Genomic DNA, 12,335 nt, shown 5'->3' on the forward strand with positions numbered 1-12,335 from the left:
AAAAAAAAAAAAAAGCACTTTAAAATGTTAGACATATTGTGTAAATCAAATAGTGAAAATCCTGATTAGGTCCATTTCAATCCAGGTTATGAAATTATATAATTTGGTGAAGTTCAAGGGGGGTGAATAGTTATGCAAGGCAATGAATGGAGGCAGTTCCGTCTGAATTACCTCAGACCGCTTAATTTTTGTACAGAATGGCTTTACAGTTATAAAGACCCAAACTTTAAGCCAGCAAAGAATAATTTTAAAGTAGTAAAAACCATTTTAGACTTTAGTATTAATTTTAAAAGAATAACTGCAGCCAAAGTAACAAATGAAAACTCAGCCTGACAAGATAGCCATTGCTAGCCAGATAGCAACTATTTCTTAGCATAGCAAATTTGTTGCCTCAGGTAAATCTTTCAGTTAACTGTAATGTACAGATGTTATGTTCAATATGACTTACCTGTTTTCCACAAACTTAACAAGTGTGTACTGTATATTGCATACTTTTTCTCATATTACTATGAAATATAGTATGCAGTGCTTAGCTAGCATAACTGGCTAAATGTCTGTACTGTGCTGAGTAAACCATGACAGCCCATTAAGAAGTAAGGAGCTTTTAAGGAAAATTTTTGATGATTAAATGTATAAATCTAGTAATAACTGACAAAGCCACAGCAGTCAAGCAAACAAGCTGTTTAGCCATTGCTAATAATGATCTGTTAGCATTAGCTTGTTCACACTGGCATTAAATTAGCTAAGGTACATTTTTTGCAGCTTTCATTTCACTACAACATGAAGTAGACGAAAGCATAGCAAGGTATAAGTGTCGTCTTTACATGTATCGGTGCTGTCACTGTTAGCTTTTCTTTTGAAACTGACATTTTCAGCTTTTGATTCAGCTCTGGTTGTTTACTTGGGAATTTAGCTTGTGAACTCAGCTGTTGGTGCACTGAAAATATTCATACATACTGTTGTGTACTAGATACTGCTTTTGAGCAGGTTTTTAGTATGAGTAATAAGCAGAGTATGCCTTTTTTGACAGAGATTTATTTTTCTTTATTCTAAGACACAAAATTTAAAACATGAAGGCGTTGGTAGTTGAATCTGGTGTAATAAATAAGGTAAAATGAGAAACTCTGCAGTCTGTAGTCCTCGAGTTTAACATCCATGTGTTGCAGTGCCCAGTATGCTCCCACTGTTCTGACCTCTCTCCCAGTTGGATCCTAGCCAGGATTAGTGTTTTTCTTGAATGAGCTCAGAGAGTCAGATGAAAGTGTTATTACTGTGGTGAGCTGTTTTTCTTTGCTTGAGCACTACCACGTCTTTAGTATTTATGAAGTGTGTTTAGAGTTATTATTTATTTAGTTGTTGGGCTATTCAAAAGAAAAGAAAAAAAAAAAGTAAATCCAAAAGTACATAAAATACAATATGCGTTTTGTAGACGTCATTTGATGGATCAAATTTGATCTCGGATTTGGTCAGCTGGGTGAAAGAGACGGAGAGGGAGGTGGCACTGTGGTGGGCCAAACCAGGACACCATGGAGATTTCCAGGAACTTGGTTATGGATTTAGAGCTCCCTCTAATCACATGTATGTGTGTGCGTATGCGTGCCTGCTTGTCACAGAGCGAGAGAGTTCATAAGGGTTCAGAAAGGTGTCTGTTCACTTAATATGCATTTAAATGAACCCCTGTACGCCTTCCTTTTCCCTCCAATGTTTTTCACAGTATTAACTTTCAACTTTTTAGTATTAGTTTAGTATTTCTGATTTTATCTTCATCTTTGTTGTTTGAATTTTTGTACACATTTAATACTGGCTTCTATTTTTTTTTTCTTCTTCTATTCAGTCATCTAGCATTTGTTGGAAGAATACCAGAAGGTAAGTCATATATGTGAGTTTGTATTACATACTGTATTTCTGTTAAAGTTTGTTTCAGCTGTGTGTAAAAGTGCAGAGAGCGACCCTGGGTTGAAATTTCTGGTTGAATTGCGCCACCTGTTGTTTGCTGTTATTCAGTGCATTTATGCTGCGTGCATGTGCTATCAGAATTATGGTCTAATTTGAGTTGCGGACATATAAGATGCACATGAACATAATTTCAAGTTGTAATAACAAGTGGAAACTTCAGAAACTACTTTAATGCCCAGGTTTACAACTTGACATGATGCAGGAAAGGATGGTTTCAGTGATTGTAGGTGATTGTTTATTTTTATAAACACCACTTACTTTAAGTAGACATTGATCATCTGTATCCACTGTTTCCATTATGTACATTTGTACAGAAGCTAGAAAGAGAGAGGTCAGTGTTTCATAATTATAACTTCTCACGCTGGAAATAGCTTGAGAAGCATGTGAAGGTAGCATTAGTGAAAAAGTTCCACCAGGGGACACTGTTGAATCGCTCTGCTTTGGCCTGGACAAACCTTTTCTCAAAATCTAATTTGCACTGTTTTTTTTTTTCCCCTCACAGATTGCCAGGTTCTCTCCCTCCATACGATTAGCATCCTCAGGAAGTATCTGTCTATCTTTGAGCTGCCAATCAGCTGGCTCTTACCCTCGTCTTTCTGCTGCATCATAGGACCAAACGAATACAAAAAAGCTAAGGTGAGGAAACAAAGTGAGCTTCTAAACAGGTTCACATCATGCCTTACTAAGATGTATAACTATTCTGATTTCTTTATTACGATATGTCATTATATATTATACACTGTATGCTGTGTAAGAATAAAACACAACAGGGCGTGTTATATGAAAATAATCAATGAGGGTGTGTCATGATGTCATTCCGTCTGTAGTGTTTTATTCCTCTTATAACACAGCAATTGTTAACAATTTTTGTTTATTAGAGAACAACACACTGTACTTCTTATCCATCTATAGTTACGATTAATGTTGTGAAATGTCAACAAAAAAGTTTCATTTACATTACAGCAGCAATAAACAGTCGTTCAATCACCAGCCTCTCTTTTTTCTGTCCTAGAAATTAATAAAACCAAAAAAAATGCATTTTGTCACGTTACCTAGAAACCGTGAAGTCCTTTATTCTGAAGACTTTACAAAGTGCTATATATAAATAAAATACATAAATTAAATACGAAAATCTTTACAGAAATCTTTACCATATCAATGATTATAATTTTTTTTCCTAGTTAAATAACAATACATTTGGAAATTTGCTTATTATTAGACTCAAATTATGGATTATGTACCATAGACAGTGATATAGGGTTACAGGTGACTCAAAATGAATGAGTTTATGTACATAGAGTTGAGAAAAGGTTTGAATCCACCATGGTTCCTTGGTGCAAATTAGAAAATCCAGGAAGAAATGCACAGAAAAAGAAATTAACAGAAAAATAGTTTGAAAAGAACCAGAAGAAAGAAGCCAAAGGTTTGCAGAGCCCCTCAGATCTCCCAACCTGTTGTGAAGAAGGCAGTGTGTGACATCTGGAAAGTTTAGACTTATACACTATTAGTCAAAAGTTGTCATCATAAAAGGGTTTTCTTCATTTTTACTGTTTTCCACATTTTTATAATAATAATAATAAATAAGACATTATGAATAGTGCATATGGAATTATGCAATGACCAAAAAAATGAAATGAAAACTATTTTTAACAGGATTCCTGATGAAGCTTTACACACTCTCACCATCTTCTCAACCAGACTCAGGAAGGAGCTTCACCAAGGAAGCTTTGTATTAAAGTTCCCAAATAAGTTGTGCCTTTCATTTCTTGTCCTAAGTTAAAGATTGAAGTTGAAATCTGAATTGAATTCAAAAGCTGTTTGAAGGAAATATGATCCGGAACACTGTAAGTGGCCTAGAAGCCGTTATCAGAGTTCTTTACATTCTGTACAAAATGTTGGAAAGGAAAGTGAACTAATGGAACTTACTGGAACTGAAAACCCTTACAATCATAAGGTGTGTAATTATTAACCAGTCCTTAACAGCCAGCTTGGAATGACACATTTACCTCGCTGAAGGTCTAATCAGGTTGTGCTCAGGTACCCAGTATTATGTAGATGGTTATATTTTAAGTCCTGGCAGTTGTGTCTCTGTGTGTGTGTGTGTGTGTGTGTGTGCGGAGACTGCCAGTATTCTCAACACGACTGGACTGCGTGTGCATGCTGAAACCTGTAGGTTTGCTCTTTATTAATTGCCATCTCTCTTTCACAAACAGGAGGCCATGTTGCGTCACCGCTCCCAGCTCCTCTGGTTCAGACGTCTCTACATTCTGTTCTCACGCTACATGTTCGTCAACACCTTCCGAGCCGTGCCCGTGGAGAAAAAGGATCTGAAGTTCTACTAGAAGGAATGATCTCTAATGAAAGTACACTGTGACTGTCCAAACTAAAGCACTGATTTTTTTTCACAATTTTTTACAATTTCATCCTTCATCAATGCCCTGCACACACAAAAATCAATTTACTGAAATTCTGCTTTATTTAAAAAAATGTTTAAAAATGTTTACAGCTGTTACATGTTCTGTGTTTTCTTACACTACTACTTTAATACCACTTTCACACTCCACAGTTCAGTTATTCTTGGACTTTAAATACCTTCAAAACTACATAACCTGTTCAAGTGGAACATTATTTAAACATTTCATTCCATCTTACGTGGAATGTTTGCTAAAACCATATATACAGCCAAACATGCAGTGTGAAAGCAGCTTAAGACTTTGTTCTGTTTTTAATCTGCTGTGCACAAGAGTAAGACTGTGTACTGTACCAAATAACTTTGTATACCTGAATACACTTTGTAAATAGTTTGTGTCACTGTTATTTCATTAAAATCCTAAGATTTAACCAGATGAACATGGGGATCAACAGATCAACCAACAGATAACAGCCAACAGATTGTTATAATCTGACTGACTGTTTAGTCAGATATTTTTTTTCACATATAAGTGATGCTGATAAATCTTGATGATTATTTCTCTGGAAATACCTGTGTTAGTTTCCAAGTGTGTTAGCATGCACACCATCTCACCATGCTACACAGTGTGTGAAACACTACAGAATATGAGTAATTCAACAATAATATGCGATTTAAAACAGAGGTTCTCTATTCCAGCTGTGCCTTATGCACCTGTATTAACTCAGAGATGGCCTCATAATTATCCCAAGTGATACCTCTACTTTCAGAACCATTGCTTTAGAGGTAGCTAGTGTAGCTTATCCTTTAAATCTGACCAAAACTAAATTAATGATTAATCATTTTTTTAAAGGTCATATTTGTGTATTGATAGATTATTTGGCTTCTTTTGTAGGCTTGGACATGCTCCTGATAGTTTTGTGTTTCTGCATGCTTTCCTCCCAGTTCTCCCCACAGAAATGTTCAACCATCACACTCTTTACAGTTCCAGGGTCCAGGCAATGCGGAGCCACACCTAGAATTAAAACATGACACGTAATACATATACACAAGTCATAAATATGGTATTTCCAAATAGAAACCTTATGACCTTACAAACGTCACATATAATCTCACTAACAGCTATTGATTATCTATAAGCAAATTTGTTGACAACCAAAAATATGTTGGTGTTAAGGTCATATCTCAATAACGGCCTAATCTTTTAACACGGTTCACAGTATTACAATTTACACCGTAGCAGACATGCTATAGAATCTAAGAATAACTGGGTTAAAATAATTGGATTAAAATTATGCTGTTATTTAACAATTTATATAACATTTACAGAAGCATTCTCCAGTGTCAGCACTTTCTAAAAGTCAGTACGTTTTCCTCCAGAGGAAAGTCTTCAGGACAGAGGAGTTTGTGCTTTCTGATTTCTCAGTAATAAGCTGTATGTAATTCTGGGGGTGAACTGGGTTTTTTCTGTGGACCTTCCACAACATAAACTGATTAAATGTATGACGTGTCTTCTGTAATTATAATCATTGTCAAACTGCTGTGGTATACAAGGAATACAACACATTGGGACATGCTGCTATTGGAAAATAGTAATTGATTATTTTCTATAACCACATGCCCATTGTGTTATATTCCTAACATAGTGTTGCTTTCACAGCAACTGTGTTTCATGGCACTCAAAATAATAATATGAAATTGATCTATTGATTTCAATCATGAATTTTGATATGTTGTAATCATGTGCCTGATTATTGGACCATCTCTACTGCCAGCCACGTTATTTTCCTAATTCGAACCCAAGTGCATGTCTGTGTGTCTGAGTATGTGTTGTGTGACCTACCAAAGCCGTCAGGATTCGATCGGGGTGTGTAGAAACTTTGCACGCCACATATCTTGCAAAAGGTGTGCTTGGCTGCGTGTGTATTGAATGTGTACGTGGTTATGTTCGCTGAGCCCTGAAACACATGAGTCAGTCAGTCAATAAAGTTTTGCATTAATGAATGAAAAATATCTGTTTAGCAATAATTTGGTGACACAAGTGAACTCACAAACATTACAAATAATTAACAGTTCCAGTATGTTCTAGAAACCTCCAGCTACTGTTGAGTATTTATGGATCTAAATCATTATTGGTCTCTTTTGTATGAATGTACAGTCAGGTCCATAAATATTGGGACAGTGACACAATTTTGGTAATTTTGCCTCTGTACACCACCACAGCGGATTTGAAATGAAGCAGTCAAGATGTGACTGAAGCGTAGACTTTCAGCTTTAATTCAAGGGGTTTAACAAAAATATCGCATTAACCGTTTAGGAATTACAGCCATTTTTTACAGAGTTCCTCCATTTTCACAGGCTCAAAAGTAATGGGACAATTGACTGATAAGCAGTTTCATGGCCAGCTGTGGCCTGTTTCCTCCTTATATCATGATAAATTAAGGAGATAAAAGGTCTGGAGCTGATTCCAAGTGTTGAATTTGCATTTGGTAGCTGTGAAGGAGGCCATCATTAGGCTGAAAAACCAAAACAGACCTATCAGAGAGATAGCAGAAACTTTAGGAGGGCCAAATCAACAATTTGGTACATTCTTAAAAAGAAGGAATGCACTGGCGGGCTCAGCAACACTAAAAGGCCTGGGAGACCACAGAAAACAACTAAAGTGGATGATTGCAGAATTCTTTTCTTATTGAAGAACAACCCCTTCACAACATCTAGCCAAGTCAGGAACACTCTGGAGGAGGTAGGCCTATCATTGTCAAAGTCTGCAATCAAGAGCCACCTTCATGAATGTAAATACAGACGGTTTACCTCAAGATGCAAACCGCTGGTAACACTCAAGAACACAAAGGCCAGATTAGACTTTGCTAAAAAACCTCTAAAAAAAGCCTGACCAGTTCTGATGCAAGATTAACTTGTACCAGAATGATGGGAAGAGAAAAGTATGGAGAAGGAAAGGAAGGGCTCATGATCCAAAGCATACCACATCATCCGTCAAACATGTGGAGGCAGTGTTATGGCATGGGCATGTTTGGCTGCCAATGGAACTGGGTCACTGGGGTTTATTGATAATGTGACTGTTGATAGAAGTAGCAGGATGAATTCTGAAGTGTACAGAGCTATACTTTCTGCTCAGATTCAGTCAAATGCTGCAAAACTGATAGGACAGTGCTTCACAGTACAGATGGATAACAACCCAAAACATACTGTGAAAGCAGCCCAAGAGCTTGGAAATTAAATGTTCTTAAATGGCCGAGTCAGTCACCTGACCTCAACCCAACTGAGCTGCTTTTCACTTACTGAAGACAAATCTGAAGGCAGAATGACCCACAAACAAGCAGCAACTGAAGATGGCTGCAGTAAAGACCTGGCAAATCATCTCAAGGGAGGAAACTCAGCATTTGGTGATGTCCATGGGGTCCAGACTTCAGGTAGTCAAGGTATAATATTTATGATTATATTAGTTTGTCCCATTACTTTTGAGCCTGTGAAAATGGAGGAACTCTGTAAAAAAATGGCTGTAATTCCTAAACGGTTAATGCAATATTTTTGTTAAACCCCTTGAATTAAAGCTGAAAGTCTACGCTTCAGTCACATCTTGACTGCTTCATTTCAAATCCACTGTGGTGGTGTACAGAGGCAAAATTACCAAAACTGTGTCACTGTCCCAATATTTATGGACCTGACTGTATATTTTGAGGATCAGTATAAATTTAAAATTGTGTCACTTAGAAAGGTTTTACATGAAGGTTTTAACAAAAAAATTATGGAATGGCTTTTGATACGGTATCTCTGTCATGCGTTAAATGCTACCATGCCAGATTTATTTGTAGATTAGTGAATCAAGCACTGCCAAGGACTTTTCAAGGAGAGAGTTTCCTTTATTTTGTCAGTTAACAGGGCAATAATCTTTTTTTTCTTATTTAGACTAGTTTCATAGAGTTTGGTACCCTATCTATTTATAACAGGTCAGACTCTGAACACTGAATAGGGAATGTAACCCCATTTCAGACTATTTTGGTATATTCCATGACAATTTCAGAAGCAGCTAAATATGAAAGAGACTGAAAAGGAAAACTATATATGCTCATGGACCCTCTGTGCAGAAAATAAATGCCCCTTTTTAGCAGGCGAGTGAGGTGTCTCTATTTTCCTTGGAAGAAAACAACACAAAAGTAATTCCATTACACACAGACGCACACGAGTGCTCTTCCAACCACAGCTGACTAACAGCTATAAAACAACATCCATTTTATTACTCCACCTGCTTTTCCACTGCTTCCCTTGGATAGTGCTATGGCTCCACCCACAAGCACTCCTGTTCTCACACACTCTAGAAGTTTGTCAATTCTAACTGCTTAGCAAACAATAACATAACATTTCTAGAAACTTCTAGAAAACATATCAGACTAGAGCGAATGATTACGTAACATTTCTAGTAACTTCACAAAAAGTATCAGACCAGAGCAATTGATTATGTAACAATACTAGCAACTTCAAGAAAAAGTATCAGACTAGAGCAAATGATTACGTAACATTTCTAGTAACTTCACAAAAAGTATCAGACTAGATCAAATGATTATGTAACATTTCTAGTAACTTCAACAAAAATTACAGGAATATAATTATAGGAACGTTTTACTTTTAATTTTGACGTCTGGATTGTGATTTTAAGGGATCATGGACACTTAATCACACTGTCAGACTAGAGCAAATTATTGCGTTTCTAGTAACTTCAACAAAAAGTATCAGACTCAAGCAAATGATTGTAATATATACTTACTATACGCACATATTAACAGCAATCTATATTTCTTTTACTTCATTTCAAACATGAATTACATTTAGACAAACACAAAACAAGAAATTTGAATTTATGACATATGACAATTTATCTCACCAGTCCAGCTGTTAAACTTATGTAATAATAATAATATAATAACAATATTATAATTAAAATATTAGTAATAAAATATATACCAACATACATTATTATATATTATAATTATACCACAATACATCCTATTTATACTGTAATGTGAAAATACTGTAGTTACTATACTTTCCATTCTGTCCAACCTACAAAAAATCTATACATTTAATACCTGCACTATTTATTTATTGACCTTTCCTTTTCCCTTTCTCATTTTTATTTGTCACAGTGTGTGTGTCAGTGTGAGTAACTGCAAACTCAAATTGCTTGTAAAATGAATAATATTTGGTCAAAAACATATATGAATTTCAGAATTGCATAAATATGTACATATTCGTAATAGTAATTATTTGGATAATTCCTATAGTTGTTTTTATAATGATTGTAAACAAGGCAATTCAGCAATAAAAATGTTTCCATGACTAATTCCTGACTTTTGCATGTCTGTGAATTGAGTTGGACTCCTACCTGAAGCAATGTAAAGTGGGCCTTGGGAACAATAAAATGGCGGTTCTGCTTCTTGGTACAAACGCTACAACTGAACACACAGAGGCATCATTATTCAACAGCTGTTTATCTGCAATGCACGAAAAAGGGAACTTTTCGTGCAGAAAGCAGAACTGAAGACAAAGTGAAAGCATGCTTCTTCCAGGTTTAATGGGAAAGTGTGAATTGTTTGCGCCTCTTGACCTTAACAAAAGCCCATACTTGCAATCAAATACGTGCAAATCCGCAGAATTCCACACCTCGAAACGGATAGCACCACAGTGGCAGCCGCCTGTGTGCTTCACCAGACCTGCTTTCCTGGGAAAGATGATTCAGAGGTCACGTTGGATGCAAGACAGTCAGCTCCAGCAATCCATTGCAACACAACCATTTCACAGTCTACATGACTCAGAATGACCAGCAGGCTCTAAGTTTAGACAGATATTTACCCGATAACGTGCAACCGGAGAGCAAAGTTAGCTACAAATAGCTACTCAGTGTAATTGTAGATGTAGAGGTTGTCTGGACTTATTAACCATGATAGACTTCGTGGACAGAACACAGACACTCATGTCTACACAGTCTGTTGTACATAATGTTATTCTGTGTAGACACTCTCAGAAATAAAGGTACCAAGCTGTACTTTTCCATGCCACTGCAGTGGTATCTGGTTTTTTTTATCTACTATGTATTTTTATTTTAGAATAAAGCGTTAAAGGTCCTTAAGATCCAATTATGAGTCATTTTTAAAGCTATACTATATTCACATTTTCAGCTAAAAGATACAATCTAAAGGTACAAAAGATGTAACCTCAGTAGTAACACTCCAGCGACAAGAAAAAGTATAGTTTGCGACCTTTATTTTCTGAGAGTGTGTATATATAGCCTGTATGCAGATATACTGGCATATATGTGGAGATATTTATATATATATTTAATGTAATTTAAAGTATCCCAATTTTTTTTTATTATAACATATACTTATGTATAATTACATACAATGACAAAAGGAATATAATTGTAATCCATGGCCCTGTGAGAGTATGCATTTTATGGTCAAAAGTGTTCAATCACTTGCATTATGTGATTCTTCAGGCTTTGTTATATTGTGGTGAGGAATGGAAGGTAGATGAGGTTTTTAAAGTGAGGTCTGTGCACAGCCAGGGAACTGTGATTTTCAATTTCACTTAACCCACCATTATCAAGGTTGTTATACACTCCTGGGCAAAATAAATAAATAAATAAATAAATAAATTTAAAAAAAAATATATATATTAAAAAAAATTACTGACTAATGACTAATTACTGATTAATGAGTAATCTAAGACTTCTTGTATGCAAAGGTAAAATCGTGATAATGATTAAAAGGTTTGATGTGTAAAATTCAAACTAGCATGTCTGGACGTACAAAATTTTCCAATAATATCTTCTGGGATTTTTTTTTTTTTTTTTTTTTGCTTAAAAGGCTAGTCATAAGAAGACTATATAAGTGAATTTCCGTTTCTAGCTTTTCCCCAAACAGTTCACAGCAGCAAAAGTAAACGTGCAAATGGTGGCGGGTGTGTTTCATTCTTGCTAACCTCCTGACCAACGATGTGTTATTAAGACCATTAAAAGTTTAAGATTTTTGCCATTTTGGGCTAGGCCTATTTTTTTTTTTTTTTTTTTGCCCAGGAGTGTATTTATTATTGAGTTCTTATAGTTATTAGTCTATGTGACTGGTCACTTGAATTGACTGGGTTTAATCGTAATGCCATAAACAATGGCCATAAATAATGACAACTTGAACTTTGTTCTCGTGTAAAGTTCAGAGATGGAAAGTTATTTGCACTGAATAAACAGACAAAATATTACTCTACACATTTATATAATGTTCATGAAATAAGTCTGTACTGAGGGGAACATGGAATTTATGTTACATTTAAAGGGGTCCCTGGCTGTAAACAAATGTATAACCCTTGGATTACAGGAAAATGAACTTTTATTTCTGTGGTCTGGACTGTGATTTTAGGGATCATGGGCACTTAATCACACTATCTGGGCGTTTTAACAACATGCTGATTTTTGGATGCACTTTCGCATTTAACACCACATATTTAATCAAATTACTTATAGTGCTTTTACACTTCTACTACAAATGTCCAAAGTGGTAATTAAAGACCTGTGAATTACTGTCTGTTCACACACCCTACCTGTTCTCCTCCATATCCCACTGAAGTTTCTTTTGTAATGAGCAACTGTTGTAAGGATGAAAGGTGTTAACCCGGGACTCGGTTTCCTAACAAAAGGCTTGTGTAATGTTTCAGAAGACCTTAACAGAGTGCTGTACAGGGTTGCCAGATTGTAATGACTTTTAAACATCATCAAGGCCAGGGGACTCGGGGCACAAGGCAGGAGACACCCTGGACAAGGTGCCAACTGATCACAATCACACACACGCTCATTCACACACTACGGACAATTTGAAAATAAGCCTACAATGCATGTCTTTGGACTGGGGGACGAAACCAGAACACACAGAGGAAACCCCTAAAGCATGCAATCTCCGCA

At 36.0% G+C, this 12,335-nt stretch overlaps 2 protein-coding genes across 3 annotated transcripts in view; one reads left to right on the forward strand and one right to left on the reverse strand.

Annotated features, from left to right (window-relative positions):
* pigl (phosphatidylinositol glycan anchor biosynthesis, class L) overlaps positions 1-4,757 on the forward strand; it is a 27,172-nt gene extending 22,415 nt beyond the window's left edge. For both annotated transcript variants that reach the window (XM_026922401.3, XM_053230466.1), the window contains 3 exons: positions 1,835-1,866; positions 2,459-2,592; positions 4,170-4,757. In XM_026922401.3, the coding sequence (XP_026778202.3) occupies positions 1,835-1,866; positions 2,459-2,592; positions 4,170-4,298 (295 nt within the window). In that variant the 3' untranslated portion in view covers positions 4,299-4,757. The remainder of the gene's footprint in view (positions 1-1,834; positions 1,867-2,458; positions 2,593-4,169) is intronic.
* Positions 4,410-12,129, reverse strand: cenpv (centromere protein V). The gene is made up of 5 exons (XM_026922403.3): positions 11,978-12,129; positions 10,008-10,103; positions 9,768-9,837; positions 6,210-6,324; positions 4,410-5,381 (listed from the first exon to the last, which is right to left on the reverse strand). The coding sequence occupies exons 1-5, from the start codon at positions 11,989-11,991 to the stop codon at positions 5,242-5,244; spliced, it is 435 nt and encodes a 144-aa protein (XP_026778204.2). The 5' UTR covers positions 11,992-12,129; the 3' UTR covers positions 4,410-5,241.
* Positions 12,130-12,335: the final 206 nt, after the last annotated feature.

The sequence above is a fragment of the Pangasianodon hypophthalmus genome, chromosome 27 (genome assembly GCF_027358585.1).
Source record: "Pangasianodon hypophthalmus isolate fPanHyp1 chromosome 27, fPanHyp1.pri, whole genome shotgun sequence".
Classification (NCBI taxonomy): Eukaryota; Metazoa; Chordata; class Actinopteri; order Siluriformes; family Pangasiidae; genus Pangasianodon; species Pangasianodon hypophthalmus.

Excerpts from the sequence above, each read along its gene's own strand:
- cenpv (XM_026922403.3), bottom strand. Across the intron at positions 6,325-9,767 it reads CCCACTTTACATTGCTTCAG|GGCTCAGCGAACATAACCAC; the intron begins GTAGGAGTCCAA and ends CATGTGTTTCAG. Across the intron at positions 5,382-6,209 it reads ATCGAATCCTGACGGCTTTG|GTGTGGCTCCGCATTGCCTG; the intron begins GTAGGTCACACA and ends TTTTAATTCTAG.